Source organism: Alternaria ventricosa (assembly GCF_023758065.1).
Source record: "Alternaria ventricosa strain BMP 2768 chromosome Unknown scaffold_6, whole genome shotgun sequence".
Lineage (NCBI taxonomy): Eukaryota > Fungi > Ascomycota > Dothideomycetes > Pleosporales > Pleosporaceae > Alternaria > Alternaria ventricosa.
In genome coordinates, this window is record NW_026055686.1 from 717,042 (window position 1) to 743,130 (window position 26,089).

At 52.3% G+C, this 26,089-nt stretch overlaps 11 protein-coding genes across 11 annotated transcripts; 4 read left to right on the plus strand and 7 right to left on the minus strand.

The window, feature by feature from the left end:
• Nucleotides 1-2,851: 2,851 nt before the first annotated feature.
• Nucleotides 2,852-4,801, minus strand: J4E93_004323 (uncharacterized protein; the record flags this gene model as incomplete). Its single annotated transcript, XM_049342251.1, has 4 exons — nucleotides 2,852-3,674; nucleotides 3,724-4,237; nucleotides 4,292-4,494; nucleotides 4,545-4,801. 4 exons carry the CDS (start codon nucleotides 4,799-4,801, stop codon nucleotides 2,852-2,854), a joined length of 1,797 nt encoding a protein of 598 aa, XP_049200403.1.
• A 715-nt stretch (nucleotides 4,802-5,516) lies between these two features.
• J4E93_004324 (uncharacterized protein) lies at nucleotides 5,517-7,120 on the minus strand (the record flags this gene model as incomplete). Its single annotated transcript, XM_049342252.1, has 3 exons — nucleotides 5,517-6,870; nucleotides 6,918-6,925; nucleotides 6,974-7,120. 3 exons carry the CDS (start codon nucleotides 7,118-7,120, stop codon nucleotides 5,517-5,519), a joined length of 1,509 nt encoding a protein of 502 aa, XP_049200404.1.
• Nucleotides 7,121-7,399: 279 nt separating this feature from the next.
• J4E93_004325 (uncharacterized protein) lies at nucleotides 7,400-8,888 on the plus strand (the record flags this gene model as incomplete). Its single annotated transcript, XM_049342253.1, has 3 exons — nucleotides 7,400-7,502; nucleotides 7,552-7,780; nucleotides 7,835-8,888. 3 exons carry the CDS (start codon nucleotides 7,400-7,402, stop codon nucleotides 8,886-8,888), a joined length of 1,386 nt encoding a protein of 461 aa, XP_049200405.1.
• Nucleotides 8,889-9,333: 445 nt separating this feature from the next.
• J4E93_004326 (uncharacterized protein) lies at nucleotides 9,334-11,613 on the plus strand (the record flags this gene model as incomplete). The annotated part of the gene is made up of 4 exons (XM_049342254.1): nucleotides 9,334-9,411; nucleotides 9,465-9,660; nucleotides 9,860-10,071; nucleotides 10,120-11,613. 4 exons carry the CDS (start codon nucleotides 9,334-9,336, stop codon nucleotides 11,611-11,613), a joined length of 1,980 nt encoding a protein of 659 aa, XP_049200406.1.
• A 703-nt stretch (nucleotides 11,614-12,316) lies between these two features.
• SSB1 (Heat shock protein ssb1) lies at nucleotides 12,317-14,735 on the minus strand (the record flags this gene model as incomplete). Its single annotated transcript, XM_049342255.1, has 9 exons — nucleotides 12,317-12,745; nucleotides 12,799-12,887; nucleotides 12,967-13,000; nucleotides 13,053-13,633; nucleotides 13,813-14,122; nucleotides 14,177-14,342; nucleotides 14,399-14,525; nucleotides 14,583-14,633; nucleotides 14,693-14,735. The coding sequence occupies 9 exons, from the start codon at nucleotides 14,733-14,735 to the stop codon at nucleotides 12,317-12,319; spliced, it is 1,830 nt and encodes a 609-aa protein (XP_049200407.1).
• Nucleotides 14,736-15,817: 1,082 nt separating this feature from the next.
• Nucleotides 15,818-16,384, plus strand: J4E93_004328 (uncharacterized protein; the record flags this gene model as incomplete). The annotated part of the gene is made up of 1 exon (XM_049342256.1): nucleotides 15,818-16,384. One exon carries the CDS (start codon nucleotides 15,818-15,820, stop codon nucleotides 16,382-16,384), a length of 567 nt encoding a protein of 188 aa, XP_049200408.1.
• Nucleotides 16,385-17,593: 1,209 nt separating this feature from the next.
• J4E93_004329 (uncharacterized protein) lies at nucleotides 17,594-18,439 on the minus strand (the record flags this gene model as incomplete). Its single annotated transcript, XM_049342257.1, has 4 exons — nucleotides 17,594-17,860; nucleotides 17,980-18,132; nucleotides 18,316-18,327; nucleotides 18,413-18,439. 4 exons carry the CDS (start codon nucleotides 18,437-18,439, stop codon nucleotides 17,594-17,596), a joined length of 459 nt encoding a protein of 152 aa, XP_049200409.1.
• An 801-nt stretch (nucleotides 18,440-19,240) lies between these two features.
• J4E93_004330 (uncharacterized protein) lies at nucleotides 19,241-20,647 on the minus strand (the record flags this gene model as incomplete). Its single annotated transcript, XM_049342258.1, has 3 exons — nucleotides 19,241-20,013; nucleotides 20,061-20,528; nucleotides 20,584-20,647. The coding sequence occupies 3 exons, from the start codon at nucleotides 20,645-20,647 to the stop codon at nucleotides 19,241-19,243; spliced, it is 1,305 nt and encodes a 434-aa protein (XP_049200410.1).
• A 610-nt stretch (nucleotides 20,648-21,257) lies between these two features.
• Nucleotides 21,258-21,926, minus strand: J4E93_004331 (uncharacterized protein; the record flags this gene model as incomplete). The annotated part of the gene is made up of 1 exon (XM_049342259.1): nucleotides 21,258-21,926. One exon carries the CDS (start codon nucleotides 21,924-21,926, stop codon nucleotides 21,258-21,260), a length of 669 nt encoding a protein of 222 aa, XP_049200411.1.
• Nucleotides 21,927-21,944: 18 nt separating this feature from the next.
• On the minus strand, nucleotides 21,945-23,335 carry J4E93_004332 (uncharacterized protein; the record flags this gene model as incomplete). The annotated part of the gene is made up of 2 exons (XM_049342260.1): nucleotides 21,945-22,634; nucleotides 23,075-23,335. The coding sequence occupies 2 exons, from the start codon at nucleotides 23,333-23,335 to the stop codon at nucleotides 21,945-21,947; spliced, it is 951 nt and encodes a 316-aa protein (XP_049200412.1).
• A 1,014-nt stretch (nucleotides 23,336-24,349) lies between these two features.
• Nucleotides 24,350-25,032, plus strand: RPS13A (40S ribosomal protein S13-1; the record flags this gene model as incomplete). Its single annotated transcript, XM_049342261.1, has 4 exons — nucleotides 24,350-24,495; nucleotides 24,554-24,642; nucleotides 24,759-24,895; nucleotides 24,949-25,032. The coding sequence occupies 4 exons, from the start codon at nucleotides 24,350-24,352 to the stop codon at nucleotides 25,030-25,032; spliced, it is 456 nt and encodes a 151-aa protein (XP_049200413.1).
• Nucleotides 25,033-26,089: the final 1,057 nt, after the last annotated feature.

Sequence of the window (26,089 nt, forward strand, 5' to 3'; positions counted from 1 at the left end):
GGGAGTCCAGGCGCGAAGCCATAGGAAGGCGACCTCGTGGTTTTGGAGGTACGCGAAAGGTATTGCGCATGAGACTGGGAGCGATAGAAAGTTTCGTGGAACTTGTTGTGTTGATGTAGCCAGTCCAACTTGCGGCATTCTGCATGGCTTGAGTCCATAGTAGTTTCAAGTCGAAGAATATTCAGGAGACATGCAATCTTGTATTGTGGGCTTAGGCGTCGTTTTCACAGTCTGCTTCATGGCGAAAGGCAATCAGCTTTTTGATGCTTCGTGTCGATCATGCAGCCGTGAAATAGTTATTTTCGTCTCCGAGAGAAAGCTGAAACCATGTAGAGTATTGTCGTGTAGTTTTGGAAACAGGCACTGCGATGTGTGATGAAGAAGAGAACTTCAACAAGTCCATGAGACGTTTATATAGGCGATTTTTGGCACTCGCTCCCTTCTTATGATCTTGTTGATCGGCAGCTTTTTCGTGTCTTCCATCAGACGCCTTGTATCTGACTTTTGCGGCGTACTTGGGAGTTCTATGAGAATCAGGACACTCCAGGCTTCAAGTACATAATTTATTCATGTATTGATTTTATATAACCATGCGAACGTCCTCCTCGTTTTGATAATTACTAAGCGTTTTTCCAAGCGCATAGCGGGATTTGGACACTGTTTCCGAAAGCCACCTGCGCAGCGAAGCAGCCATGGCACATCGTCGTCAACTTTTGGGTCTCTCATCGCAAGGGAGCTTTCCGTGTTTTGGACAATGCAGGGAACGAATGTAAGATGAGAAGATTGGCAGAAGCCAGGATCTGGTTTTATATTTGAAGTCGCGAGCGAGAAGGCAGACATACCTTTGATTTTGTCCTGCTTTTGCTCTCCCAGGAACATTAGCGTTCTGTGTAGTAGTTTTGCGTGATAGAATAGCGACTCTCTTCTTTTCATGATACTTTGGGAACATTGTTTTTGAGCGCCAGGGCGAGGACGCACAGCAGCGAACATATCCAGTAGTATTGGGTGTTTTCGGAGAAACATGATTAGCATCAACATTGCTTTTAAAGAAAGGCGTATCGCTGTGTGAAGATAGAGGAAGGAAAGCCAAAGTCTGGCCCTCAACCCGCGACCAAAGAGCCAGAGCACCAGACCATAGCGATGTGCGCGCGAGGTCTGATGATACGGCAGTATAGGAAAACCGTCGTGTATTTTGGAATTTGTAGCTTGTAGTCCATAGCGACCAGAAATATGGTCAGATGAACTGATGACTTTTAGAGATCTACTCAGACAGACCATGTTCTGATAGTTCGAGTCTTTCTGGAGCGAGCCATCGAAGCTTCCTCTGTTACTTTGTGGTGAAAGATGTTGGGCGATTTGTGGAAGAAAGCAGCAGGCTGAAGTAGACAAGGTTTATATACGGTGATAGCTCAGAGAGCGGCTTCTCCGATCATCAGGGAATACTCTGTTCATTTTGGAGCCGCAGGCCAGACTTCTCAGACATTCAGGGCGAATCGGTATATTTTCGGAGGAAGTCGACGCCGCACCCATATAGTGAAATCGTACATATTTGATACTCGGAGAGCCGCACATGTCATGAAGAGTTTGCGGAAGTGTTTTAGTCAAACATGAGAGCGAACACGGTATTTTTGGAAGCAAGAGGCTTTTGGTAGGAAGAAGAAGAGTGAGAGAGCCGCGAAAGTAGGCGGCTTTATATCGCGAAGCACAGATCTCTGGACCGAAACATGAATTGTTTTGCCCTAGTTTTTGAGTGAAGCCCCCAAAAGGCCATGTGCTTGTCGGATGGTTTTTTTGGTGTCCAGTAAAGATGGCGAGTGCTTGGACTCAAAGGCGGAAGGAACTGCCCATGCAGTTGTATCGGTTCATTTTCGGGACAGAGCACCATCGAATTTTAGGGTGCGATTTTTGAGAAAGAGAAGCATTACCGGTGTGCGTAAAGAGTATAGGAGAAACTGGCGGAGGTTTATATATAGGCGTTATCCGCAGCGACGCACAACATGAGGGAAAATCTTGTCTGTTTTTGTAGCTGTTCCTGCACTCTCCGGCACTTTTCCAAAAGTCAATGTATTTCGGCAAGAAGGGACCCGGAACATAACAAAGACTTTGAGAAATTTTGGTGGTCGAGCCGAGGAGCAGACATCATCGTATAGCGTGCGATTTTGGAAACTGGAGCGCGCCATGTCAATGGTATAATGCTGTTTTGATAATTGATCGGTGGACCGTGGAAAATGTAAAGAAGATGGAAGAATTTTGGAATATGTGTATATGCCGGCGTGGAGACCATCGCTTGAGTTGATCGCCATTTTGGAAAGCTTCGAGGAATTGGAGAAAGTGAAGTTTTGGTCTGCCAGGAACATGAGTGGTTTTGATGATGATTTCGGAGAAGGGCAGACATGAAGCTTTTGTCTTCGCTTTTCGGTGGAAAATAGCGAATAGCACACGGAATTCGGGTGCCAGCGTTTTTGAGAAACAAAGTTGTGGCTTTTGAATGGAGGAGAAGGATAGAAGGGAGTGATTGAGAGGTATTTATACTCTACTGGAACATGAGACGATGGAATATTGCACGTGCTACGGGCTGACTGCGTTCCAAAGTTACTCCCAATGATCGATACTGCGACATCAGCAACGACCCTACCCTAATTAGGTTGGCGCAATGAGGTCCCATTTTCCTTGCCTACCTTCTCAAACTGTGGCCAATAACTTCGCCGCCTTGACAATCGCCTCCGTCAGCCAGACGTTCCACTCCAGACACAGCGGCAAGTTCCCATCTTGCAGTGCTTCCATACTCGCCGGAAGCATTTGCGCTTTGTACCCTGCGTCTCGTCAGTCAACATCCACAACGTTTCCGTCTTTACTCACCATCATCCCGATTCGGCGCATACAACGCGTTCTTGTAGAATGGTCGTCCTGGCAAGCCTTCTGCTCTCACAAACAGCCTTTGCACATCGCGCATGATGCGATTCGCCTTCTGAACCCTCACCTCATCCTCCAAAAAGGTCTTCTCGGCCGTCCGGTCCGCAAAGTCGGAAGCGACCTGTTGAAACGTCCTCCCCGCAGCCGCGAGCTCGTTAAGCTTGATCTGACGTTGAAGCTCACCGCTATCCGGCCTTCCCATCGTCTCTCCCACAAGCTCGCGGATCCAGTAATTGAAGTTGCGGGCATAGGCATCCATATCGAAAGGGATAAGAGCATCATCGGCTAGATGATACGCCAACAGCGTGATGAACTGGCCCACAGTAGCGTGAATACTAAAGTCTGGATCAACCATACTCTTCATCCAATGATACGAGTCGTAATTGCTATGGTAGTGATAAACCGGTGTCGTACTCGATGCATCCATTCCGAAGTCAAGCGCACCGATACCCAGTTGGAGAAAGGCAGTGTAATCGCTCCCACTTCCCAGATTGGAAAAGCCGTTATCTTCGGGGCGGAAGCGGTAGAGGTCGTACCATGCGTCGTAGAGAGTCCTCTTGCCGTAGACGACCTTTTTCATGACTTCTTGAGCGATGGTGCGAAGTTCGGGGGTGGCGCCTGCGCCGGGGAGGGGACCGGCGACGCCGATGTCGACGTTGAGGTAGGTTATTGCTGTAGCGGCGAGCCAGGGGTCGTGTTCTTCTACCCATTCTGTTGAGCCGATTAGGGCGTATTCTTCTGCGTCCCAGGATGCGAAGACGCTGGATACGAGTTAGCTTCGAGTGTCACGAGAGGGCTTCGTAGGCTTACATGTTTCGACGAGGCTTCCAACCAGTGTTTTGCAGCTCTCCGAAAGCCCTTGTGATTTCGATCATGATAGCTGAGCCTGAGTTCGGATCCGCTGCTCCGCCGACGATCCACGCATCTCGGTGGTTTCCGATAATGATAGTCTCGTCTGCATTCGTCCCGTTGATGATGCCGACAACGTCCCATATTGGCGTGATCTTGTCTTCCATGAAGTTTGTGAGAGTAAGAGTAGTGCCTGGTGCAGGACCAGTACTATATGTTGCAGCCAAACCGCCAATCCACCCGTCACGTTTGACGGACTTTCCAGATGTGCCATACCCGTCCAAAGCTTTCAGAAGGGGTAGCGCATCGCGGTAGGAGATGGGTAGAGATGGAATCTTGGGAAGATTTGGCGGGTGACTGACACGCTCGACTCCGGGTTTTGACGCGTATCCCGGAGTTGTTGGATCACCGGGGTACTCGTTGATGTACGCGACGGATCCTCGCTGAACGGAAGAGGGTTGGCGCGCTGGACCATCTGCTTGATGTTAGTGAACTCATACGCGACATGCCAAAGCAAAGGAAGTCGTACTGGGATACGCAGCTTGTCCCTTGGCCACCTGCGGCCCGTCATCTCCAGGATCACTGAACATGACAACTGCTACCATGCCGTGTGCTTCAGCATTGCGGACTTTGACGCCTCGGAACGGTCCACCATATCTTGCAAGGGCGATCTTCCCTGCCAAGTTGACGTTGGCCGCAACGAGTGCAGCAAAGTCGTCTTTGTGGCCACGACTATTGGAGATTAGCAAATGTGGTTCATACTAGGATGATGAGCCACTTACCCAACGTAAAAGTACTCCGCTTCGACTTGACCAGAGGCAGAATAGCCATGGAACGCTGGCAACGCTTGGCTCTGCGGGTAACCTGTCGTTTCGTCCTCCGGTAGGGCATCTTCGTACAATTGAGCCGTGTGTTGAGTGAGATTGCCCGTATTCAGTACCAGACTCTGCTCTTTCGGGTAATTGAGGAACACTTCATACTTTACAAGTGAGGCAGGTACCCCATTCTCCGTCCATGTCTTCGCAGTTTCCTCCGCCATGGATTTGTTGCGTCCGGCAATGTGGTCGCCATGGGTGTAGTAAGAAGACCAGGTATCGATAAGAGTAGTTGAAAAAGATGTGTGTAGAATCTTCTCATGCTCATTCCATACTGGTGGGAAGGGCGCTGTCTGGCGAGGTACTAGAGGAAGTTGTTGAGACTGCTGGCCGAGATCAAGGCTACGCAATTCTCGTTGGCATGCTGTTGTCCGTTGCACGGCGCTCAGCGAAAGTAGAAGAGTTAGGATCATGGTTGAGTGATATCTGTTGCTGATGGAGTTGTGCTGGAGGCAGGCAGGTAATCTAGTAAGTAGGTGCAAGGTAAAAGACAAGGGCACGTGCATTCGTACATTCCTCAGGAATGGATAGGAGCAATCGCCCGGTCTCGATTCCCCTCCCGATAGTTAGAGTTCGTTCTCTATAGCGTACGTCTCGTATAGTACCTCTTGTGGAATGTGACAGGGGCTTGTGAATAGCCGATTTGAGGCTTGGCTGTGTGGTAGGCTGGACCGGACGGCTAAGGTCAATGCCATCTCCTGGCGAACAATGTGGTACCGCTGTACGCAGCACGAATCCTGAAAAGGTCTCACAAATTTCAGAAGTGAATCGAGAGTATAGCGGATACCTTCAGACTTGTTTAACTGAGCGAAAAGATCAATGATTTTGTATACTTCTTCCATGAAAACTCCTCAACCATAGGCTCACTTCAACACCCACTCAAAGTTCGTTATGACCAGGTGTCTCCGGATCTTGTGAGACGTCTTCTGCAACCTCTTCGACCTCAATCTTGACCTGCTCTTCTACCTTCTCGGCTTTTGCCACAGGCTCCTCACCAGCAATCAGGAGGGAGTCGGGTATCTTCTCCTTCTTGCCTTCACCCATGCGAATAGCGTCGACCCATTGCTCAACTTCATCAGCTCCGAAAGAGCTGCCAGAGTATTTCTTGTACCATGCGCGCTTTCCGTTTGTGGCGATAAGGTGGACGCTATCTGCACTTCCGAGACCAAGCTCTGCGACGATGGTGGCAGCAAGTGGGTTTGTGGACGAGACACCGATAAATGGGAACAGATGGCTGCCGGAAGCGTCATACTTCTTGTGGATGGACGCAAGGGATGCGATGGCAGTGGCTGCAGCTTCCGAGGCTTCGTCCTTGGGAAGGATGGCTAAGATACAGGTCTTGCTCTGTTCGGTCAAGCACATTGTCTGCAGTTCGGCAGATTCGGATACGAGAGGAATGGCGGGCTTGGTCTCTTCCACCGGAAGCTCGATGGGATCGGGGGTGTTCTCGTCCTTGACATTTGGATCAGGCGATTCGGTAGGCATGCCAGCCTCCTCTACAGTCTCATCCGTCGCTGACGCGGCAGCTGACGACGAGTCTGCTGATTTGTGCGAAGCTGAGGCTTTGGCAAATTTGCTAGAGGACTTGGATTCCTTCTTGGCATCCTTCTTAGCCTTTGACTTCTTCTCTTTGCCAGGTGGGCAGTCGGGGTTTGGTGGGGCGACTTGGGAGAGGAATTCGACCATGGCTGCTTTGTCGACCTTGCCCTCATGCTTGATGGGGGTCTCGGAGCCGGCGGGAATAAGGATCAAGCTTGGGAAATCGGTGATTCCGTACTTTTCCACTGCTGCCTTTTCTGACTTCTTGACTTGTGCGACCGAGACGATGCCAGCGAAGTCAATCGCTAGGGCGCGTAGTGTAGCACTGACGATACCCTTCTCACTGAAGAGAATAGCCTTCGCAGTGTCCTTGTTCTCTTGTAGCCACTCGTCCAGGTTCTTGTCGTTGACCCTCTTGACCACGTTGGGAACCTTGTCCTTGACGGCGTCAACGATGCCCTTGGCCGAACGAGGCCCTTGGTAGTCCTCCACGGTAGGCTTTCCGGGCTTCTTGCCAGGCCGGACGATCTTGAGGGTAGGGAAACCCTGGACGCCCATCTTTCCGCAGAAGGGCTTGTTCATTTCCTCATCGCAGTTGACAGCGGCGACCTTGGCGATACCGGCGAGGGACTTGGCGGCCGTCTCGTAGGCCGGTTTGAGGTTCTTGCAGTGGCCGCACCATGGCGCGTAGAATCTGGGACGTGTCAGGAAGGAGCGTGACGATGATTGGAGATGGCTTACTCGACAATCTAGGGATCGTTAGCCAGGCCTTGCTAGTAGATTGGAGGTATACATACAGAAGTGTAGTTGGACTTTGCGATTACTCGGTCGTAGTCCATGCCAGAGATCTGGACGACGGCGCTGTTCTTACCGTAGATGCTCTCGGCGTGGGCATTGAGGGCCAGCGCGGCCGTGGCGGCGAACAGCGTGGTTGCGCGGACCATGGTTGCGGTGTAAGTAGAGTTGCGTAGATGAAATGGAGAGTCAGCAGGAGGTGCGCCGCTGCAGAGTTGATATAGCCTCACATGGCGGAGTTGCCAGGTTGGCCTTTTCTTTCACTTGTAACAGCTTGCCATAAGTTGCATGGCCATAGCTGAGATGCGGGGAGACAGGGGTACGGACTCCGGACTAGCGCCTATGACCGCATTCTAGCTGCCTGCATCTCTACGCATCCATCTCCAGACTAAACACCGCGTCTTCTTAGTACACGTCCTACTCCAACAATGGCCGACACAGTACCGGCAAAGCTCAAGAGCCTGCAGCTCGCGTCTTTCGCGAAGCGCGCTGCCCAGCTCGAGCGATTCAAGCCCATCATCACCTACTGGTGTGAGTACCGCGCGCGTCGACACGAGAATTGTATACTAAAGCTAGACAGTACGCTTCTACATAGTCCAAAAAATTATCGCAGGAGGACTGCACTCGGCCGACCAAGAATGCACCGCTTACACGACCGATCTCATGGAAAAGCTCGAGCAAGCAAAGGCCGAGAACCCCAACGAGGATGCCTTACTGGATGACACGGTCGCGAGCGCATACTGCGAACAGTTCGCGCTACAGACTCTCGCAAAGGCAGAAAGGGAGATGGCCGAGAACAGAGTCAATGGGTTCGCACTACAAACATAGCCTTACCGTTGTCGCTTGGTCTAACATCCTCCCAGGCAGACAGCCGATACCCTCCTCGCCGCGTCTACTTTCCTCGAGATCATGTCGATATGGAAGAACAACGATCCAGAGATCACATCCAAAACCAAGTTCGCCAAATACCACGCGCTACGCATCGTCAAAGCCATCAAGGCCAACGAAGACCCCAATGCGACGAACCCCGTACAGGAAACACCGCAGCAGCCCATGTCGCCATCTGCATTAGATCCAAACGACCCAGAAGTCCAGCGGATAAACCAGGGCGCACCGCCTCAGAAACCCTACCAACCATCTGTAGAGACGGCACCGAATACCTCGACCCAACCGTCGCCCAACTTCTCTGCACGCCAAGTATCACCACCGCCTCCCAACCTCCCTTCTGCGCCTACTGGATACACTCAGTCATCGCACAACGATGTATCTCCAATATCACAACCCAACACCTCGAGGCAGGGCTCTGTCGTCTCGATCGGTGGCGGATACTTCCCGAGGACAGACGCTCCTGATCCTCCTACATTCACAGCAGAGACGACAGCACCAGGTCTACCAACTGCGCCAATGGACATAGACCCCATGACGTCTTCTATGCCCACAAGCCCTCAGCCATCGCAAGCTCCGGAACCATCAGACCCTGCAAGCTTCTATCAAAACCCGGCGTCTCCTGCGCCTGCTCAGGCTCTTCAGCAGCCACCACCTCAAAACCCATACCAATCTCCAACGCCACCGCAAGTTCCGCAAAAGCCGCAAAGATTATCTTCCAGCTTTGGAGCGCCCCCACAGCAACATCAGTTTGCTTCGCCTTCGCCACAGCCGCCTCAACAACAGTACCAACAAGGCGGATTCTCCCAGCCTGCTCAGCCGCAGTACCAGTCAACGCCCCACCAGAATCCATACGCTCAATCTCAACCCCCTCCCCAGCAATCATCACAGGGCCCTTTCAGGAATGATGAGGACTCTATCATGGAAGCTACAAAGCATGCGAAGTGGGCCATTTCCGCGATGAACTTTGAAGATGCAGATACTGCTGTGAAGGAGCTACGCACTGCGTTGCGGGCTCTGGGTGCGTTATAGGAAAGTGGTCATTCATATGTAGCATGAAGAGGAGAGAACTCTGGACCTTCAGCCTCCGTATGTTTTGTTGGTTAGATGTATACCCCTGTGTTATAGATAGATGCACCGTCTTTGAGAAGTGAGCCGAGGTAGCTACAATGATACATGAACTTTGATCCTGCATGAACAAATGAAAGATTCCAAGACCTAGCTCTAGTACCTAGACACAGTCAATCTTGATATAATAATATCCAAGTGAAGATCATCACGCGCATCTGTTGGTCGTATATCCACAATTATGCCAAGAGTCTGTCGTGCACGTGCCTTGGGTCCAAAGCTTAAGAGCCGAAAATCCAACCACCTCGTTCTCACTCTCTATCGACCTTCACATCACAAGGGCGACTGCATGTAGTCATGCATCTGAGGCTCATTCGTAATAGCTGTAATTCATGATACAGCGGCGAAGATGGCGCCCATCACACCTCTCAATGCGGCGGATATAACTGAAAAAGCGCGCCGGGAGCTGCTGCTTCTGCTCGAGGGTGTAAGGTAATGTCAATGTCGCAGACCTCTGCACCATCTAACGCGTGCGGACAGATCAGAGGAAAGAAGAACCTCGTGCTAGAGAAATCTCTCGCAGGCCCGCTGAACTTGCTCGTCAAGTTTTCTACGCTCCAGGAATATGGCGTCGACAAGCCCTTCTTCCTTGAGAACGACAATGTCGATTCTTCTCAGCGCAACATCGTCTTCCTCGTTAGAGGCGAGAAAGCGAAGACTGTGATGGCTGTTGCTGGTAAGTGAAGCTTCCTCGGCTTCCTTTCCCCCATCTGCCTCATGGCATTTGGAGCTTTGGGTCAAAAAGTAGGCTAGACAGACAGTACCCACTCTGCCTAGCCAGTCTTGATCCCTAGATTGAACATAGCACTTTTTTTGGATTGCCCTTCATCTCCATGTAGGAGCAGTCTATTGTACGGTGCTAACATACTAGATAGATCAAATCAAACGTATTCGGCGAGACAGCCAAATTGAACATGAATTCTCCATCTTCTGGGTGCCGCGTCGTACTATGACCTCGGATCAACTGCTTGAAGAGGCGGGTGTCTTGGGTGAAGCTAGCGTGAGCGAATGGCCGCTATTCTTCGTGCCGCTTGCAGATGATGTGCTATCGCTTGAACTTGAAGATGCTGTGTCAGATCTTTATCTCGTATGTGCGTCCTGGATCTGGTGCGGATTTCATACTAATCTTGCGTAGAAGAAGGATCCTACCGCGATCTACTTGTCGGCCAAAGCACTCATGCTTCAGCAACAGAAGTATGGTCTCTTCCCGCGTATCATCGGGAAAGGTGATAATGGGAAACGACTTGCCGACCTACTCATCCGTATGCGTACCGAAGTCACGGCTGGTGAGACCTCTGCCGGCGGCGGACCGTCATTCCTGGGCTTAGCACCTAGCTCCAACATTGACAGCCTCATCATTGTTGATCGGGAAGTCGACTTCCCTACGGTACTACTGACTCAGTTGACGTACGAAGGGCTCATCGACGAGGTCTTCAACATCACTGCCAACCAGACCGAAGTCGACTCTTCCATAGCGGGTGGCGCGCAGCCGCAGCAAGGCCAGACTGGATCAGCATCGACGAGTATGAAGCGCAAGATCATGATTGATTCGAAAGATGCTTTATACGCTGATCTGGGCGATGCGAACTTTGCCATCGTCGGTAATCTGCTTAATCAAGCAGCCCGTCGTCTGCAGAGCAGCACAGGGCGCGACCAACTTGCCACCAAGACGACATCAGAGCTCCGTGACTTTGTAGCCAAGCTCCCGGGCTACCAGGCCGAGCAAGCAAGCTTGAAGCTGCACACCAGTTTGGCTGAGGAGATCATCAAGTTCACGCGCACCGACATCTTCACGCGAAGCCTGGAAGTGCAGCAGAACATCATGTCCGGCGCCGACCCAACAACACAGCACGATCTCATAAACGAGCTCATCAACCGCGATGTACCGCTCCCCGCCATTCTTCGCTTGCTCTGCTTGGAGTCCACCACCAACGCTGGCATCCGCCCGAAAGATCTGGAGGCCTTCAAGCGCGCCATCATCCAAGCATATGGTCCGCAACACATCCTGACTCTCGCCTCACTCGAGAAGATGGGTCTACTGGGCCCACGAGGCGGCGTAAGTCTTGGTGGCGTAGGCGCGCCCGCCAAACCCGGCAGCGTGACAAACTACACACCTTTGCGCAAGAGTCTCAAGCTTTGGGACGACGACGTCAACGAAGCAAGCCCCAACGACATCAGCTACACCTTTTCCGGCTATGCACCCCTCAGCGTTCGCATCATCCAGTCCATCATCCAGAAACACACCCTCGCCAACGCCATCAAACCACCCTCCGACCCCCGCGCAAGCGCCCAAGCCAACCCCCTCGCCCAAGGCCTCCGCATCTTCGACGACGCGAGCAAATACATTCGCGGCGCCACATTCGATGAGACGCAAAAGGGCGAGGAAAAGGCCGTCAAGGCGCGACAGCTGTTGAATGGGAGTGCAGGTGAGAAGAACAAGACTATTGTTGTTTTCTTCCTTGGGGGCGTGACTAGAGCTGAGATTGCGGCGCTGAGGTTCGTGGGCGAGAAGTTGAAGGAGAGTGGTGGGGAGGGGAGGGGCAGCAGGATTGTGGTTTGTGCGACGAATGTGGTTAAGGGGGAGGGGTTGGTGGGGAGTGCGATTGAGAAGCAGAGGTTCAAGGCTTGAAGTGGTGACTGTCGTAGTCGTGATAGCGCACATACGTCGATGTAGACTCTCCTAATGAAATCATTTCTCTAAGAACAGTGTCTCCTCATTTCTATGGCTGTACGAACCACAGCCAAGGGCGCTAGCGAAGTTACCGAATACATGAGCTCATCATCTCGTCCAGATGCCGATCATGATGTAGCCTGGAGGTACTCATTGGAAGCTGCAGCGACATAGGAGCTCAATATGATGGTGTCTGATGTGATTCAGAGTGTGTTAGAAGTGGATGATAGTATAGAATGAGGACGGAGCCAGGAGGTATTCGCTACTCATCGCAAAGGCCATCGGTGGCAAACATAACAACGTAGCCGTCACATCAGGCAGCACGGAGAAGATACATTCAGTGAAGTCATTTCAATTTCCTTTCCACTCTCTTCATGTAGCTACCTCGTGAGTTACATAAGAGACATTGACCGCTGGCATACTTTTGCAGAACATCCATTACGATCGTTTCGTCAGGCATCGTCGTGAAAGTACAAAGAAGACTTTTCCGCGTTCCTGAATACCGGGAACCCATGAAAGATAAGGAACCAAACACACCAAGTCTATCGTTAAATGCCGCAATAGATGAAACTCCGTTCGCAGCTCGCAGTCTGGGTATCCTGCACGTGCGCCCTTCCTTCCTTCCTGCACGCCCTTGTGGCGCTGCCGTCATGTGATGCGCTTATCGGGTGGAGAAAGCCTTGGTGACAGTGCGCTTGAGCGCAAGCTCCTTCTTCTTCAGGTCATCAGCGGGGGCATCCTCAACCTCGAGCTGAGCCATGGCGTCAGAGAGAGCAGACTCGATCTTCTCCTTCTGGCCGCGCTTGAGGCGGATGGATGTGGTGGGGTCGGAGATCATCTCCTCAACGCGGGAGATGTAGGACTCAAGCTGTTGCCTCGACTCGAACTTCTTGCTGAAGGCCTCGTCGGAGGACTTGAACTTCTGGGCGTCGTTGATCATGTTCTCGATGTCGGCAGACGAGAGCTTTCCGACAGCGTTGGAGATGGTGATGTTGGCGCTGCGGCCGGAGGTCTTCTCGGTAGCGGTGACCTTCAGGATACCGTTGACGTCGACCTCGAAGACGACCTCAAGGACGGCCTCACCAGCGCGCTGGAGAGAAGTTAGCAATGATGCTGGAAGGTTTGGAGACGGAATTTTCTCACCATGGGAGGAATAGGTGCGAGGGTGAACTCTCCGAGAGAGGTGTTGTCCTCGCAGTTGACACGCTCACCCTGGAAAACGGGAAACTGAACTGTTTGTTGGTTGTCGTTTCGGAAGTTAGCATGGCTCACAGAAAAGGGTCACCAGAGGTGGTGATGGGTGTGAATTACCTGCGACGGTGGTGAAGGTCCTCTTCTTGATGGTCTGGGTGCAAAAGTCAGCGAATGCAAAGTCATCTGGCGATAGCGATACGTACAGGGACGGTCTGACCGCGGGGAACAACGGGGGCGAAGATGTTACCCTCCATGGCTACACCAAGGGAGAGGGGAACGACATCGAGGAGGAGGAGGTCGGCAGTCTCGGCGGAGGTGGCCTTTCCGGAGAGGATACCAGCCTGGACGGCGGCACCGTAGGCAACGGCCTCATCGGGGTTGATGCTCTTCTCGAGCTTCTTGCCGTTGAAGTAGTCGCTGAGGAGCTTCTGGATCTTGGGGATACGGGTGGAACCACCAACAAGGACGATCTCGTCAACCTTGTCCTTGGCGATGCTGGCGTCCTTGAGAACCTGGGCAACGGGGTCCAGAGTGCCAGCGAAGGCCTTCTGGTTCAAGTCCTCGAAACGAGCACGGGTGATGTTGGCGTTGAAGTCCTCACCGTCGAACAGCGAGTCGATCTCAACAGTGGTCTGGGTGGCGTTGGAGAGGGTACGCTTGGCACGCTCGCAAGCAGTCCGGAGACGACGGAGGGCACGGGCGTCACCGCTGATGTCCTTCTTCGTCTTCTTTGTGAACTCCTTCTTGAAGTGGTCAAGGAGGTTAGTGTCGAAGTCCTGTCCACCTGCAACGAAGTCAGTATACGTCTCACGTGCACGTCCACCTAGGAAAAAAATGAACAGGTTTGCAGCCTACATCAACATGGAAACATGCAAAGTAGGTGACCTAACGTCGATGTAGGCTGCAGGCCTGTTCGGGTTTTTCTTGTATGATGTGCGTGCGCTTTGTGCAGCCAGAACTTACCCAAATGTGTGTCACCGGCGGTAGCCTTGACGGTGAAGACACCACCCTGGATGTGCAGAAGAGACACATCGAAAGTACCACCACCAAGATCGTAGATGAGGACGTTCCTCTCCTTGTCAGACTTTCCGGAACCGAGACCGTAAGCGATAGCGGCGGCGGTAGGCTCGTTGATGATACGGAGAACGTTGAGGCCAGCAATGGCACCGGCGTCCTTGGTGGCTTGACGCTGGTTGTCGTTGAAGTAGGCGGGAACGGTGATGACGGCCTTCTCGACCTTCTTTCCGAGCTTGGTCTCAGCGACCTCCTTCATCTGTTGATTTTGTTAGCCATTGCCCCGCCATGTTGGTGTGTGCGCAGATCTTACCTTGACGAGAACCATGGCAGAGATCTCCTGGGGAGAGAACTGCTTGGTCTCGCCGAGGTACTCAACCTCGACGAGAGGGCTGCCGCCCTGGTCAACGACCTTGAATGGCCATGACTTGATGTCCTTTGTGACGGTCTCGTCCTCAAATCGGCGACCAATGAGACGCCTGCGAAAGTCAGTCGGCTGATCGTGCGCGTGCGACGATTGAACGGCAGAACTCACTTGACATCGAAGACGGTGTTCTCGGGGTTCATAGCAGCCTGGTTCTTGGCCGCCTCACCAATGAGACGCTCCTCGCTGGTGAAGGACACGAACGAGGGGGTGGTGAAGCTACCCTGCTCGTTGGCGACTGTGGGCAAACATTGTTAGACAATGGTCTCTGATAGCAGGAGTGGCGGGCGCATACTGATCTCGACATTGGTGCCCTCGTAGTTGGCAACGCAAGAGTAGGTGGTGCCTGCGATATTGTTAGCACACACGTATCCCACTGTGGGGTAATTCGCGAATATTACGCACCAAGATCGATGCCGATGGCACCCTCGTAGACTTCGTCGCTCATGATTGCGGTATGTGTATAAGGAACAACCTGAAAAATTGAAGAGCAGGAAGGTGTTGGAGAGAAGGTGGAAAAGAGGGTTGGGAATCTTTTTCGCGCTTGCTTAAAGGCGAGCGATCAGAGAAAAATTGGCCTGGCAGGGATCTCTCGTAGTGTCGGCGAATGACGCTAGGCAGACTCGGTTAACCTGGCGCGGCGCTTATCGATACTCAATGAAAAACCACCCATCCAACATCAATATACCTTCAAGCCTCGGCCCGCTGAGAAAGAAAAGAGTCCGGACCGTGACATTGAGAGAAGGTGCCCCGCAGCCAAGCTTTGACAGCTAGTGCACCTTATACAAGAAAAAAATGAACAGGCCTGCGGACTACATTGACCTAAAACCTTGCAAAGTAGGTGACCTAACGTCAACGTAGGCTCCAGGCTGTTCAGTTTTTTCCTAGGCTGGCGTGAGTGGGTTGGAAGTTTTGAGACAATACCTGCCTATATCGTCCTCGGTCTTGCAAGCCCATGCCGGTACACGCCCGACACTACCATCTCGAAATACTTTGGAGCGTTGAGTGGTACGGTAATAAACTAGCAGACTGTCCCCGACGAGCCAGTCTCAAGGTGGGGTCATCTCGTTGCCCCAGCAAGTCAAATCAATGGCCTCAAGATCCAAAACTCTGGCTATCTTCGTCGTGGCTTACATTTGCCCCAGCTTAGGGAGCTTACCCGGTATGCGTCTAGCAATATGATCTCAGAAACTTTTGGAGTGTTGAGTATCACAGTACTATGCCAGCGTAGTGGACTGGATTGCTTACTTGAGACGCCGTCTTCATGAATGGACCAAATTGTTGCCCTTCTTCTCATGTCCATGGGTTCCGGAACAAAGACCACGACGATCTTCGCGATAGATTATGTCCATGGCCAGCTTCACACTTCTACCTATGGATACGCCTGGAGCCGTCAAACTGATGTTTGAAACACCCAGTTTGATACTTTCCGATCTCTTTCTTTCAAGGTCTTTCCAACCACTTTTCTATATCTACTCTCCTAGTCCCAGAGATCCCATGCTACCATCGCACCAACTACCACAAACCACGATGCCTCGCGCCCGACCCTACTACATCATCAGCAGCGAAGGCAAATTCTCCGCCACATTCACCCCCCGCGTCCTCGGCGTCTTATCCATTAGTGCATTATTTGTCACCTTTGTCAAAAAGATCGCACCACGTTACGTACGAATACATGATGACTCTGAGCTCTGGATTAAGAAATTTGCCGGCAACGATCACAACATAAAAGTCGTCCCACAGATGAGCAACATATTTCGTAAGTCTACAACTCCTGCCACCACTGTCTACCTGGCCATCGACGAATGTGGCAACCGTATCGTCGAAACAAACATATTGGGCACAGCACATGGCGCTTGGGCAGCATGCGAAGCTATGAAGCGTAGGTATGGTAGCTACTGGAAGGATGAGAGAGAATGGACTGACAACAACGGATGTAAACACGGCGAGGCGGAGTTCAACATAACGACCTCTAGCACCCCGACGGAAGTTGGAGACAACGTGTCGCAGCAGTTGGCTGGCTTGAGAACAACGGGCATGTTGAAACATCACTGGTATGTCAAGAAGGTTGTGATTGACGAGGAAGAAGAGTGGTAGGACCGCGTTATCTGGCTCAAATCTGAGAGCGTGCAGTCAGAGAGCTGAGTTTGCCATTGTCATGACTTAGCACCTGTGCGTAAGACATGTGTAGATTGAAAATATGTGATAACTCAATTCATCAAATCTCAGTCGTCTAACAGATACTGCTATATGTACATGTCAATTACAGAATAAGCCATAACACCACATCCATGTTCCTGCCACTCCCTTTCCATAACTCTTCCCTGGCTATCACTCGCTTGCTTTATTGAACTTGCCGATGCAGTAATGCGAGCACAACGCGGTTGAGTAACAAGGTATATAATCGCAATGTAAGTCTATTCTTTCGTATGCAGCCGTAGATGTTTTCTCCCAGTCCTTTTCATCGGATGGAAGTGTTCATCACTATCCATAGTCCAGCCGCGTTCTTATAGCACTGTCTTCCTGAGTGTTTCTTGAGGTCAGAAGGGTATCTGAAGTTCTCGTTGCGAGGTGCGCAGTGGTATCCGCCCTTTCCTTCCTCCTTCGTCCACCTTTTGTGCCTTCGGGTTGCGATATGGATCTCGAACTCGGCCTGATCACCATAAGAGACATTGCATATCGCGCAGTGGAAGGTCTTGTCAGTGATAGCCTTTTGTCGGTTGGCGTAGGTCTTGGGATAGGGATTTACGTTCGCGGTCTTCTGAGATGCCTTGACATCCGGGGTGGCGTCTTCTTTCCGGTGTCTTGAGTACTTCTCTACGATTGGGTCAGTATGGGTGACCGGATCAACGATTCTAAGTCGGAAAAAAGTGTAGTGAAAACCAATGGTCTGAAAATGGTGAGTAGGTCGGTTTGAGGACATCATGTAGGCGGCAAGCTGGACAAAGTTATAGATTTTACAACATAGCCGAGAAGCTGTATTTGTAGAAGCTCAGGGTACAAGCTGGCCCCATTCCTGGTTGAGAACTTCTGACAATGATACACCGTACTGCTTGGTAGGAGTAGCATCGAAGGCGACAGTATGTCTCTCAATAGCGAGCGACTTCCACAAGTTGAAGGAGAAGTCAAGGCTGCATACAGAATATCGCTTTCCATATTCGATAGTCATGAGACCTGCCGTAACGTCATATCCATTCCCATGTCCCCTCCCTTTGGCCATACCATGAACGCCCTAAACACCAATTCCATGCTTTAGCCCGTCTAATCCCTCTTTTCCAAAAATGCACCCCATTCCCTCCATACCACTCAGACCGTCTCATCATGAAAGACAAAGTTAATATCCCTCGGCCGCTGAGTGTTATACCTGACAAAGTTCTCATCTCCCTGTGGCCTCTCCTTCTTCGTATTGCTCGTCAGCATACTCTGAAGACTGACACACACGCTTTCGACGTTGTGGACGGGGGACCAGCCGGAGCGGTCAAGCAGGTCGAGACAGATGATGCCGTTGGAGTAGATGTGTGGGTGCCAAGGTATGGGATGGGTTTCGTCGCGGAGGAAGATGACTTCGGGAGCCTGGAAGAGAGTGGTTAGCGAGGTTTGGTTTGGGGGAGGGTGCAGATATTGGGTGGGCGCAGGAATGGGAGGGTAGGATGCTGGGTAGTAAGCAGTTAGTATAGAAAGGGAGGACGTACCTCAATGGGATACTGCGGTGTAAAGCTAAACTTCAACCGATACGTCTCACCCTCGTACAACGGATTCGAGTCCATAACTTGAATGTCCATGAGCCAGGTTTGGAAGTCGTCAGCCTTAATGAGAGTTATGCCTGGCGGGAGTTTGTCGTGCATCTATATGCCCTTGTGTTAGCGACCCTGTTCCTTCGTATGTGAATTTCCAAATTCGTTGCCTTCACATCGTGGCCATGTTGTGTGTGTAGGCTTCCGCGCGTCGACACGTGGAGTTTATAGGCGTCTGACGGGTGACAATGTGCTTCGACGGGCAACGAACAATGAACGAGAGGATTACGGTACCTTTGCGAGCTCCTGTCATACACGTTAGCTTCTAGCTCCTATAAACATCACATAGCATTCAAGCTCCATCCCAGAGCTCAAGACCATGACAACATACCTTGCCTAACCGTTTCGACGCGAACATCTCGAGATGTGCAGCAGCGGCGCGCCTCTCAACCTGGGGTGTACGCGTAGGTATATGTGGCTAATGATGTATCCTGGGCGGACTCAAAATAGAGTACGTGTATCGTAGCTTCGTTCCGATGTAGCTGAACAGCTCACAAGCTCATGTACAAGCTGCGACCCTGCAGGTGGAATGGACAACGTGTGGGGGAGGGGCAACCGCGCGCGTATCAGGTAGCAGCCTAGGGTCAAGAAGCGGCCGGAAAGTTCGATCGTAGAATTGGAGTGAACGACAGGGAAGAGGCTGGAAGGCACGAGGTAAAGGTAATATGATGTGTGAATTGTCTGCGCGGTCGCTGCCTGATGTCTCGGTGCTCGGCTTTGTTGCGAAGGTTGGTTCACGCGGCGCGCGCCAGGGCGGAACACGGCTATCAAGGTACGTCTTGCTGTGAACCATCTGGGTATTCTCATAATTCACCAATGATGCTCTTCAATCCTGGATAGCTCTAGAGATATCTGTAGTGTATATCGCGTCCCCGAAAATCATCATTGACGTAGAAGTATCTATTGCATTAGATCCTGGCAATCAACATCTAAGACTGTGTATGTAGCAACACAAATCGGCGCCACTGCTGGTAATGGATAATTTGTTGAATATTCCAAATAGTATTTGATTGACCCGTGATATCTCTCGCGCCATACGCCATACCGTAGCTTTTCCTAGCCAAGTTATACACACCTGCAGACGACACTGCAAAGAAAATCATTACGGAAAACGCGCTGTAGAACCAAGAAGAATACGCTCAAGAACGTCACTCGAAGCCTACGAGTAAAAGGCGCCCTTCTGGAAACTCTCAACACCCATATCGCCCGCCTTGCTGTCCACCTTCGGGCCAACCTTCTCTGGTACTGGGGCTGCTCCGGTCATGGTGGCAGTCCTACTCGCGGCGCTGCTGTTTGTCATTGTCTGTGTTCTGCTACCAGCTGGGCTTCCGGCCTGGCTTCCACTAGTAATCTGTGCGGGTGTCTTGCGCTGAATTGTCTCGAGGTAGATGCCGGGGAGGTAGCCCATGCGTCCATCTCTTGACCTGCACTTCCACCATTCTGATGCGTTGCCCATGGGATCACTCTTGCTGAGCACAGCAACCATGTCTCCCTTCTTCACTGACAAGTCCATTCCCTGCATGTTGGCGTTGGGTGTGAAGTCGTACAGCGCGCGGCAGAATTCGAGCTTGTTCGGGTCGAGCGGCTGTCCTGCTTGTGGGTTCTCGAGCATCTTCTGTTGTTCTTGAGCTTCTTGTGATCTCGCAAGCGCCTTGATGAGCTTGCCCATTAGGTAGGGAAGACCGAAGACTGCGAGCATGAAAACGATGAATGGCTTCTTAGAAGGCTTTGCGGGGGCTGGCGAGCCGTCGGGCATACGTCCGTTGAAGGCTGCGAAACTCGCGGGGGTGAGGGCGGTCGCATCTGCTGGTAGGGGTCGCCCGGTGAGCTTTGCGATTGCCGTCCGTATCCATCGCATTATTGTGTAGATGCCCAATACCGAGCCAAGTGTCTGTCGTAGGTTTCCGAACTGCTCTGCCACGGATACCATGGCTGTTGGGGTTAGCATATTCTTGAAAGCTGGAAAGGGGCGGACGTACCGAAGAATGACGAATGTGTCGCCATGTATGTGCTCTGAAGCATCTGTGCAAAGCCGCCGAATGCACCGACAATGTTCTCAATCAGCTGAAAGGTCGCTGCTGTGCTCTGGCTGAATGATTGCGTGAGGCTGCTGTTTGGGTCGCCTGGCATGCCTCCCATACCGCCGTACATTCCGCCCATGCCCATGCCCATACCTCCCATGCCGCCGTACATGCCACCCATACCGCCCATTCCACCGTACATGGAGCCGTAACCGCCGCCCATGCTGGAGTAGGGCGAGCTGTAGCTGCCCATCCCCCCATATCCGCTGCTGTAGGGGGAGCCGTATCGGTTGTTCATGCCCGAGTAGTTGGACGCGTTGCGGTTCGCGACGGTGCTGAGCGAGTCTGGTACGGATGGTAGTGGAGGCGCACTCGAGGATGTGGCTGTCGAGGTGGGTGCTGTGCTGCTATTCGATCCAGTGAGGCCTGTGTTGTTGTTAGTCGCGGTCTCCCTGACGTATCGGATGGCTGGCGGACTCACCAACCGAGGCACTCGTCGCGCCGTTGCTCGTCTCCCAGGGCTTTGGCGGCGATGGTGCAGACATGTTTCCGTGTGTGCCTCCTCCGCGCTATGTGCGCAGTGCAGAAAGTGACTTTGCAGAGACGATGGCGGATGTCGTCAGCAAACGTCGAGAGGCTGGCAATTCGCGGCGATCGGGGCAGCGAGTTTTTGCGGGGAAACTGCGCCGGCCGAGACTGGCAATCGCTCAAGGGGCGGATCCGCGTCGACAGTGGCTGCACGTGAGCAGCAAGTTGGGCGATGTATTAGATGCGAAGACGCGACGTTGGGTGTAGACGGTAATGGAGGCAATGAGTAGATGCGCAGTGTCGTCGGCCAGGATGCGGCTGGTCGTCGTTCACGGACGCTGAGGCGCGAACAGACCTCGGTTTCTCGTGCCCGCTTGGGCAGGCCTATCCGTCAGCTTGCCACCACCACAATCGCCGGCCCACTCCGCTGCATCGCCCATGTCCGTCTTCAGATGATTATTGCATTGCTTATGATCCTGCCTCGGTCGCACGTCTCACGCGTCAGAACCTAAGAAATGATTATCTTGTGTGTTCCAAGACCAATTCGATTGCACTGCTAGGTGTGTGGCTACATGTAAGGTGTCTTCACATGAATATCTCAGTTCGTCCAGTCAAGAGAAGCCTATCTCAGTCCCCAATAGCATACAGAGAATGCACCCAGCTATCCGGATCGTATGCCACCAACTTTTGAATCGCATCATTTGACATGCTCTCTGAAAAGTCAAAGTCGTCGTCCAACACCAATGCCGTAATATGCGGATAATGCCACACAACCGCAAACTTCATCTTCTTCCCCACTGGTCTGCTGAAGTAGTTGGAGTCACCACCCTCCAGATTGCCCTGCCGATGTATCGTCGACTTTGCGCGTTCGGCGCCTTTGCTGAGAAGCTCGAATGCGTCGAACTCGCCACAGCCGGTTGACCAGCATGAGCAGGGAACGTTGTTGCGGTCGTTGCCGTACTGGAGGATGCGAGGTATGGCTGCATTGAGGAACCAGTAGGCCGGGGCGTCAGAAAGAAGGCCTTGGTCTGTGCCTACATTATCGTAGTGATCCATTTGGAATTCAATGAAGAAGGCTTTCGAGGAGCCTGACCAGCCGTAGTGAGATGTCGCGTCTGGTCTCCAGTATGGACAGTCTGTGTCACACTCTTTATCGGAAAGGACCACAATCTCGTTCTCAGACGTCTTCAACGTGCCTTCGAACGGCTGACTCTCAGCTGCTACTTCGTCACCACGGGGAGTGACGTAGCTGAGCGAGTTTCCGAATGCACTGGACATGTCAGCTTCGAAATCCATGGGATGAGGAAATACTCACTAGTCAAAAGTACCAGACTTTTGGGGATCACCCAGGTTAGCCACGAAGCTCAGCCCGGTGGCTTGAGCCGGTGATGTAGACGTGTAGTATGCTATCCGCTTCCAATCTGAACCCTGCCTCTTCGAAATGGGCGATGGCGAGGGCGAAGGCATGTCAAAAGGCTGTCCATCTGGACGCTGTGATACTGGTAATGGGTCTTGTGGAGGTGACGGTGAGGGCGAAGGGACTTGAAAAGGCTGTCCATCTGGTCGCTGCGATACTGGTAACGTCTCTTGTGGTGATGATGGTGAAGGCGAGGGTACGATAGGCTGTCCATCTGGGCGCTGGGATACTGTCAATATGCCTTGCATTGATGATGGCGAGGGCGAGGGGAACTGGACAGGTTGTCCGTCTGGAAGCTGCGAAACCGGTAATATGTCTTGTGTTGATGACGGTGAGGGCGAAGGGGAATCGAAGAGCTGTCCGTCTGGATGCTGGGACACTGGTAGGGTGTCTTGCGGTGATGATGATGAAGGTGAGGGGACCTCGAAAGGCTGTCCATCTGGATGCTGTGACACTGGTAAGGTGTCCTGTGTCGATGATGTCCCCGGTGCATGCTTCAGTGTCGGCGTCGGACTGACGTAAACCTGCCCATTGGGTCGCTGGAAGATGGGTTCGGGATTTTCGTCTTCAATGCAGGTACAGTTCGGCTCTGGAGGTGTAGAGCCAGAGATCGATAGAGCACGAGACGTCGGTAAGCACGGGAGTGGGGGACCTATGTAGGTTGTGTTTGGTCCAGACTGTGTAATATCAGTCGGGGAACAGGCCGCCTTTACGGTCACCGTATGTGTCACTGTCGTCGGGATGCAGCTGGATGATGTGGTGCATGCATCCCTGTTGGAAAGGTTGAACCGACCAGAAAACGTCGACTGTGTCGGCATAGTAGTAGTGTTCGCAGCCACTGGTGTCTCTGCCTGCTCCAACGATCGCCGACGGTTGTAGAAAGGTACTGTAGTTCGCTTATCCATAGCGCGCGCGTCACCAGGTAGTTGATATACGGCGAGTTGAGAGACGTTCATCGGCCCGCGAAGGTGCATCGACACCTGATCCTGTCAACGATGCAACAACTCGAGCCCGAGTCAAACCATACCTGTCCGAACAATGGTGTCAGTGGTCCTGCGCTAGGATAGTCGACACGTTCATGACCACAGAGACCAGTCTTTGGATCGACTGTAGTGGTCCGATTGTAGGCACCAGGCTGGCTGATGTTGCGGTAGGTAATGGCCCAGACCTCGGAGCAGTACCAGTTGCCATCGGAGGATAGTTCAGCGGTACCGCGACATAGCTCTTTGGCGGTTCTGCTGTAGGCGAGGGGGAGGAGGATGACTGCGCTTAGTATTGTATGCTTCATGCTGAATAATTGAAAGAGGCTATTGTATGAGCAATGGGTCGCAGGATGCTTATGGGGGTGAAAGAAAACGTTGCGTGTGAGGTGAGGTGGTGATGAGCTAACACAGGATGCATTGTGATTGATATATAACTACGGCGTGACGACATCCAGCATGCAGAAGCTACGAGCTGTGTACGGGAAACCGCATACGTGTGCTTCAGCAAGAAAGTGCGAACCGAACGACGCTCAAGGCGACAACATGAAGCTGAACTGATTCAAAACTGGTTCTTGTTAGTCCATGTAGCTAGCAGCGTGTCATGTAACAAAGAAGTTGATAAGATCGCATGTCAGAGTATAAGTTGAATGCACTGGCAACGCCCTTACGGGTGTGCCTAAAATAAGAGGTGCCAAAAGTATGGGTTGTCATCATTGTGCGATGAAGAGAACGGCGAAAGTACATACCTAGGAGTAGATAAGGGAGAAAGCGCAAGTAGACGTGATCTGTTCATCTAGTTCTAACAATGTTAGCATTGGTCGCTCGCAAGATTTCATGCAGTAAAGCAGAGATAACACTTGTCAGAATAGAGATTTATGCACCGGCGAAGTTCCGAAGAACCCCGCCTAAAATAAGAGGCGTCGAATGCACTGGATCTCATCATTGTGATGGGAGGGCGGGATTAGGTTGAACGTACCTTGAAAGTGAGCTGTTGTAGCTGGCTACATAGTGAGTAATTCAAAAGCTGTATCAAGCGCGTTGTAAGGCGCGAGTGTCTAGCTTCAACATAGCTGGAGACAGTCGCGGTTGTACGCCGAAGTCAATGTTTTGACATTGTGAGGTGCTGAAGACGAGGTTGGTCGTCGCAGACTTTTTGTCAGGCAGGAGCTTTGACGCTAGCCCGCGCACGGTCCACCACAGACCTAGCCGAGCCGCGAGAAATTGGAGTCTTCGATCGCGAACTTCAACCCACGACTCCAAGCCCACCAACACGTCTCCGTACTAATCGACCAGGTCGCCATCCGGAACATTCATTCAAAATGGGTCGTCTTCACAGCAACGGAAAGGGCATATCAGCCTCCGCAATCCCCTACTCCCGCAGCCCCCCGGCGTGGTTGAAGACCACCCCCGAGCAGGTTGTCGACCAGATCTGCAAGCTCGCGAAGAAGGGTGCTACACCATCTCAGTAAGACAATTGCATGGAAAGGAAGATACGAAGAATCGGTCGACTAACACAATCGCAGGATTGGTGAGATCCTCCGTGACTCGCACGGTGTCGCTCAGGTCAAGGTTGTCACCGGCAACAAGATCCTCCGAATCCTCAAGTCGAACGGTACGATTGCCCTATACACATGAAAGCGCATGTCGACACAGCTCTGCTCCTCGCGAGCATCTGCGCGCTATACAAAACTGCATCTGTTGGTCTAGGCTAACATTTTGCGCTTCAAGGCCTCAGCCCCGATATCCCAGAGGACCTCTACATGTTGATCAAGAAGGCCGTTGCCGTCCGCAAGCACCTTCAGACCAACCGCAAGGACCGCGACTCCAAGTTCCGCCTCATTCTCATCGAGTCCCGTATCCACCGTGTAAGTTCACCCATGTTGATACAATGTCAAAAGCACGTGCTCATCATCTCCAGCTCTCCCGCTACTACAAGACCGTCGGTGCCCTCCCCCCTACCTGGAGGTACGAGAGCGCCACCGCCTCTACCCTCGTCGCATAAGCAGATGTCGGATTGGTGTGGATGGTAGTCGTCATGGTAGACATTTAAGTGGAGTTTCACGGGCATGGATGCTTTGCGGGGATACCTAGCAGGATCACGATATGGAATGAATCAATCAAAAGCATCACCTCGAATTGAAATATACCCAATTTGCATTGAAAGTGTCAGAGTCTGAAATTTGCTTGTTGTAATGCTGCTTGACTTGGGTATCATCCTGACGCCGTCTTATACTTTTGGTGAGCATCTGCCATGCGCTTGAACTCGTTCCATATCGCTTGCCCTTCAGAACCATGCTGCCCGTCCAGTAGTCGAGCTTGACGAATTAATCGCAAGCTCACCGCCCAGACACGCATGTGTGTGACTGTCTCCTTCTCGTCCGCAAGTGCCTGAGCGGGCGCTCCTCGTGCAATCGCCCATATACAAGGCTTCATTGTCTGCGTCCCAAATATGCCATGCTCAACTCCTCCACACTCCGTCATCCTATCTACCATTATCCAAAAGCCCATCACGTCCCCTCAATCTCCCTACTCTTCCCCGCCAAAAACTCGCTCAACCACTTGAGCGGCTTCTCCGGCTCCGCAGTAGCAAGATGTTTCATCGCCTCGAGTAAATGCGGCGTCACATGCTGATTTAGATACACTCGCGTCGGACTGCCGTGTGGAATGGGTTGTGTGGGCGCTTGAGCGGTGGGGTGCGGTGAGTTGCGTGATGAGGCTGCGGGAGTGGGTGTCGGCGCTGTGGTAGCGGTCGATAGATTTGGTGCAGAGGGCGGTGCGGGTGTGGAGGTGGAGGGCGTGGGCGGGACGGTTTGTACGCTGGGTTGGTGGGTGGGTGTTGAGGCGTCGAGGGTGGAGGGCTTGAGAGGTGTGTTAGTAGGATATCTCCAGTGGTGATGTCTAGACCGGTAGCTTACTGCTGGTGCTGCGCCTGAATCTGCCATTTCTACATCCGCAGGTTGTTCTGTAGGTGCTTGTTGCGCCTCGCCATTTGTGAGCGCTGGGTCAATGTCGGGGTTTGCGACAGCTGGGTTAGGAGATGGTTCTGCCATTTTTGAAGC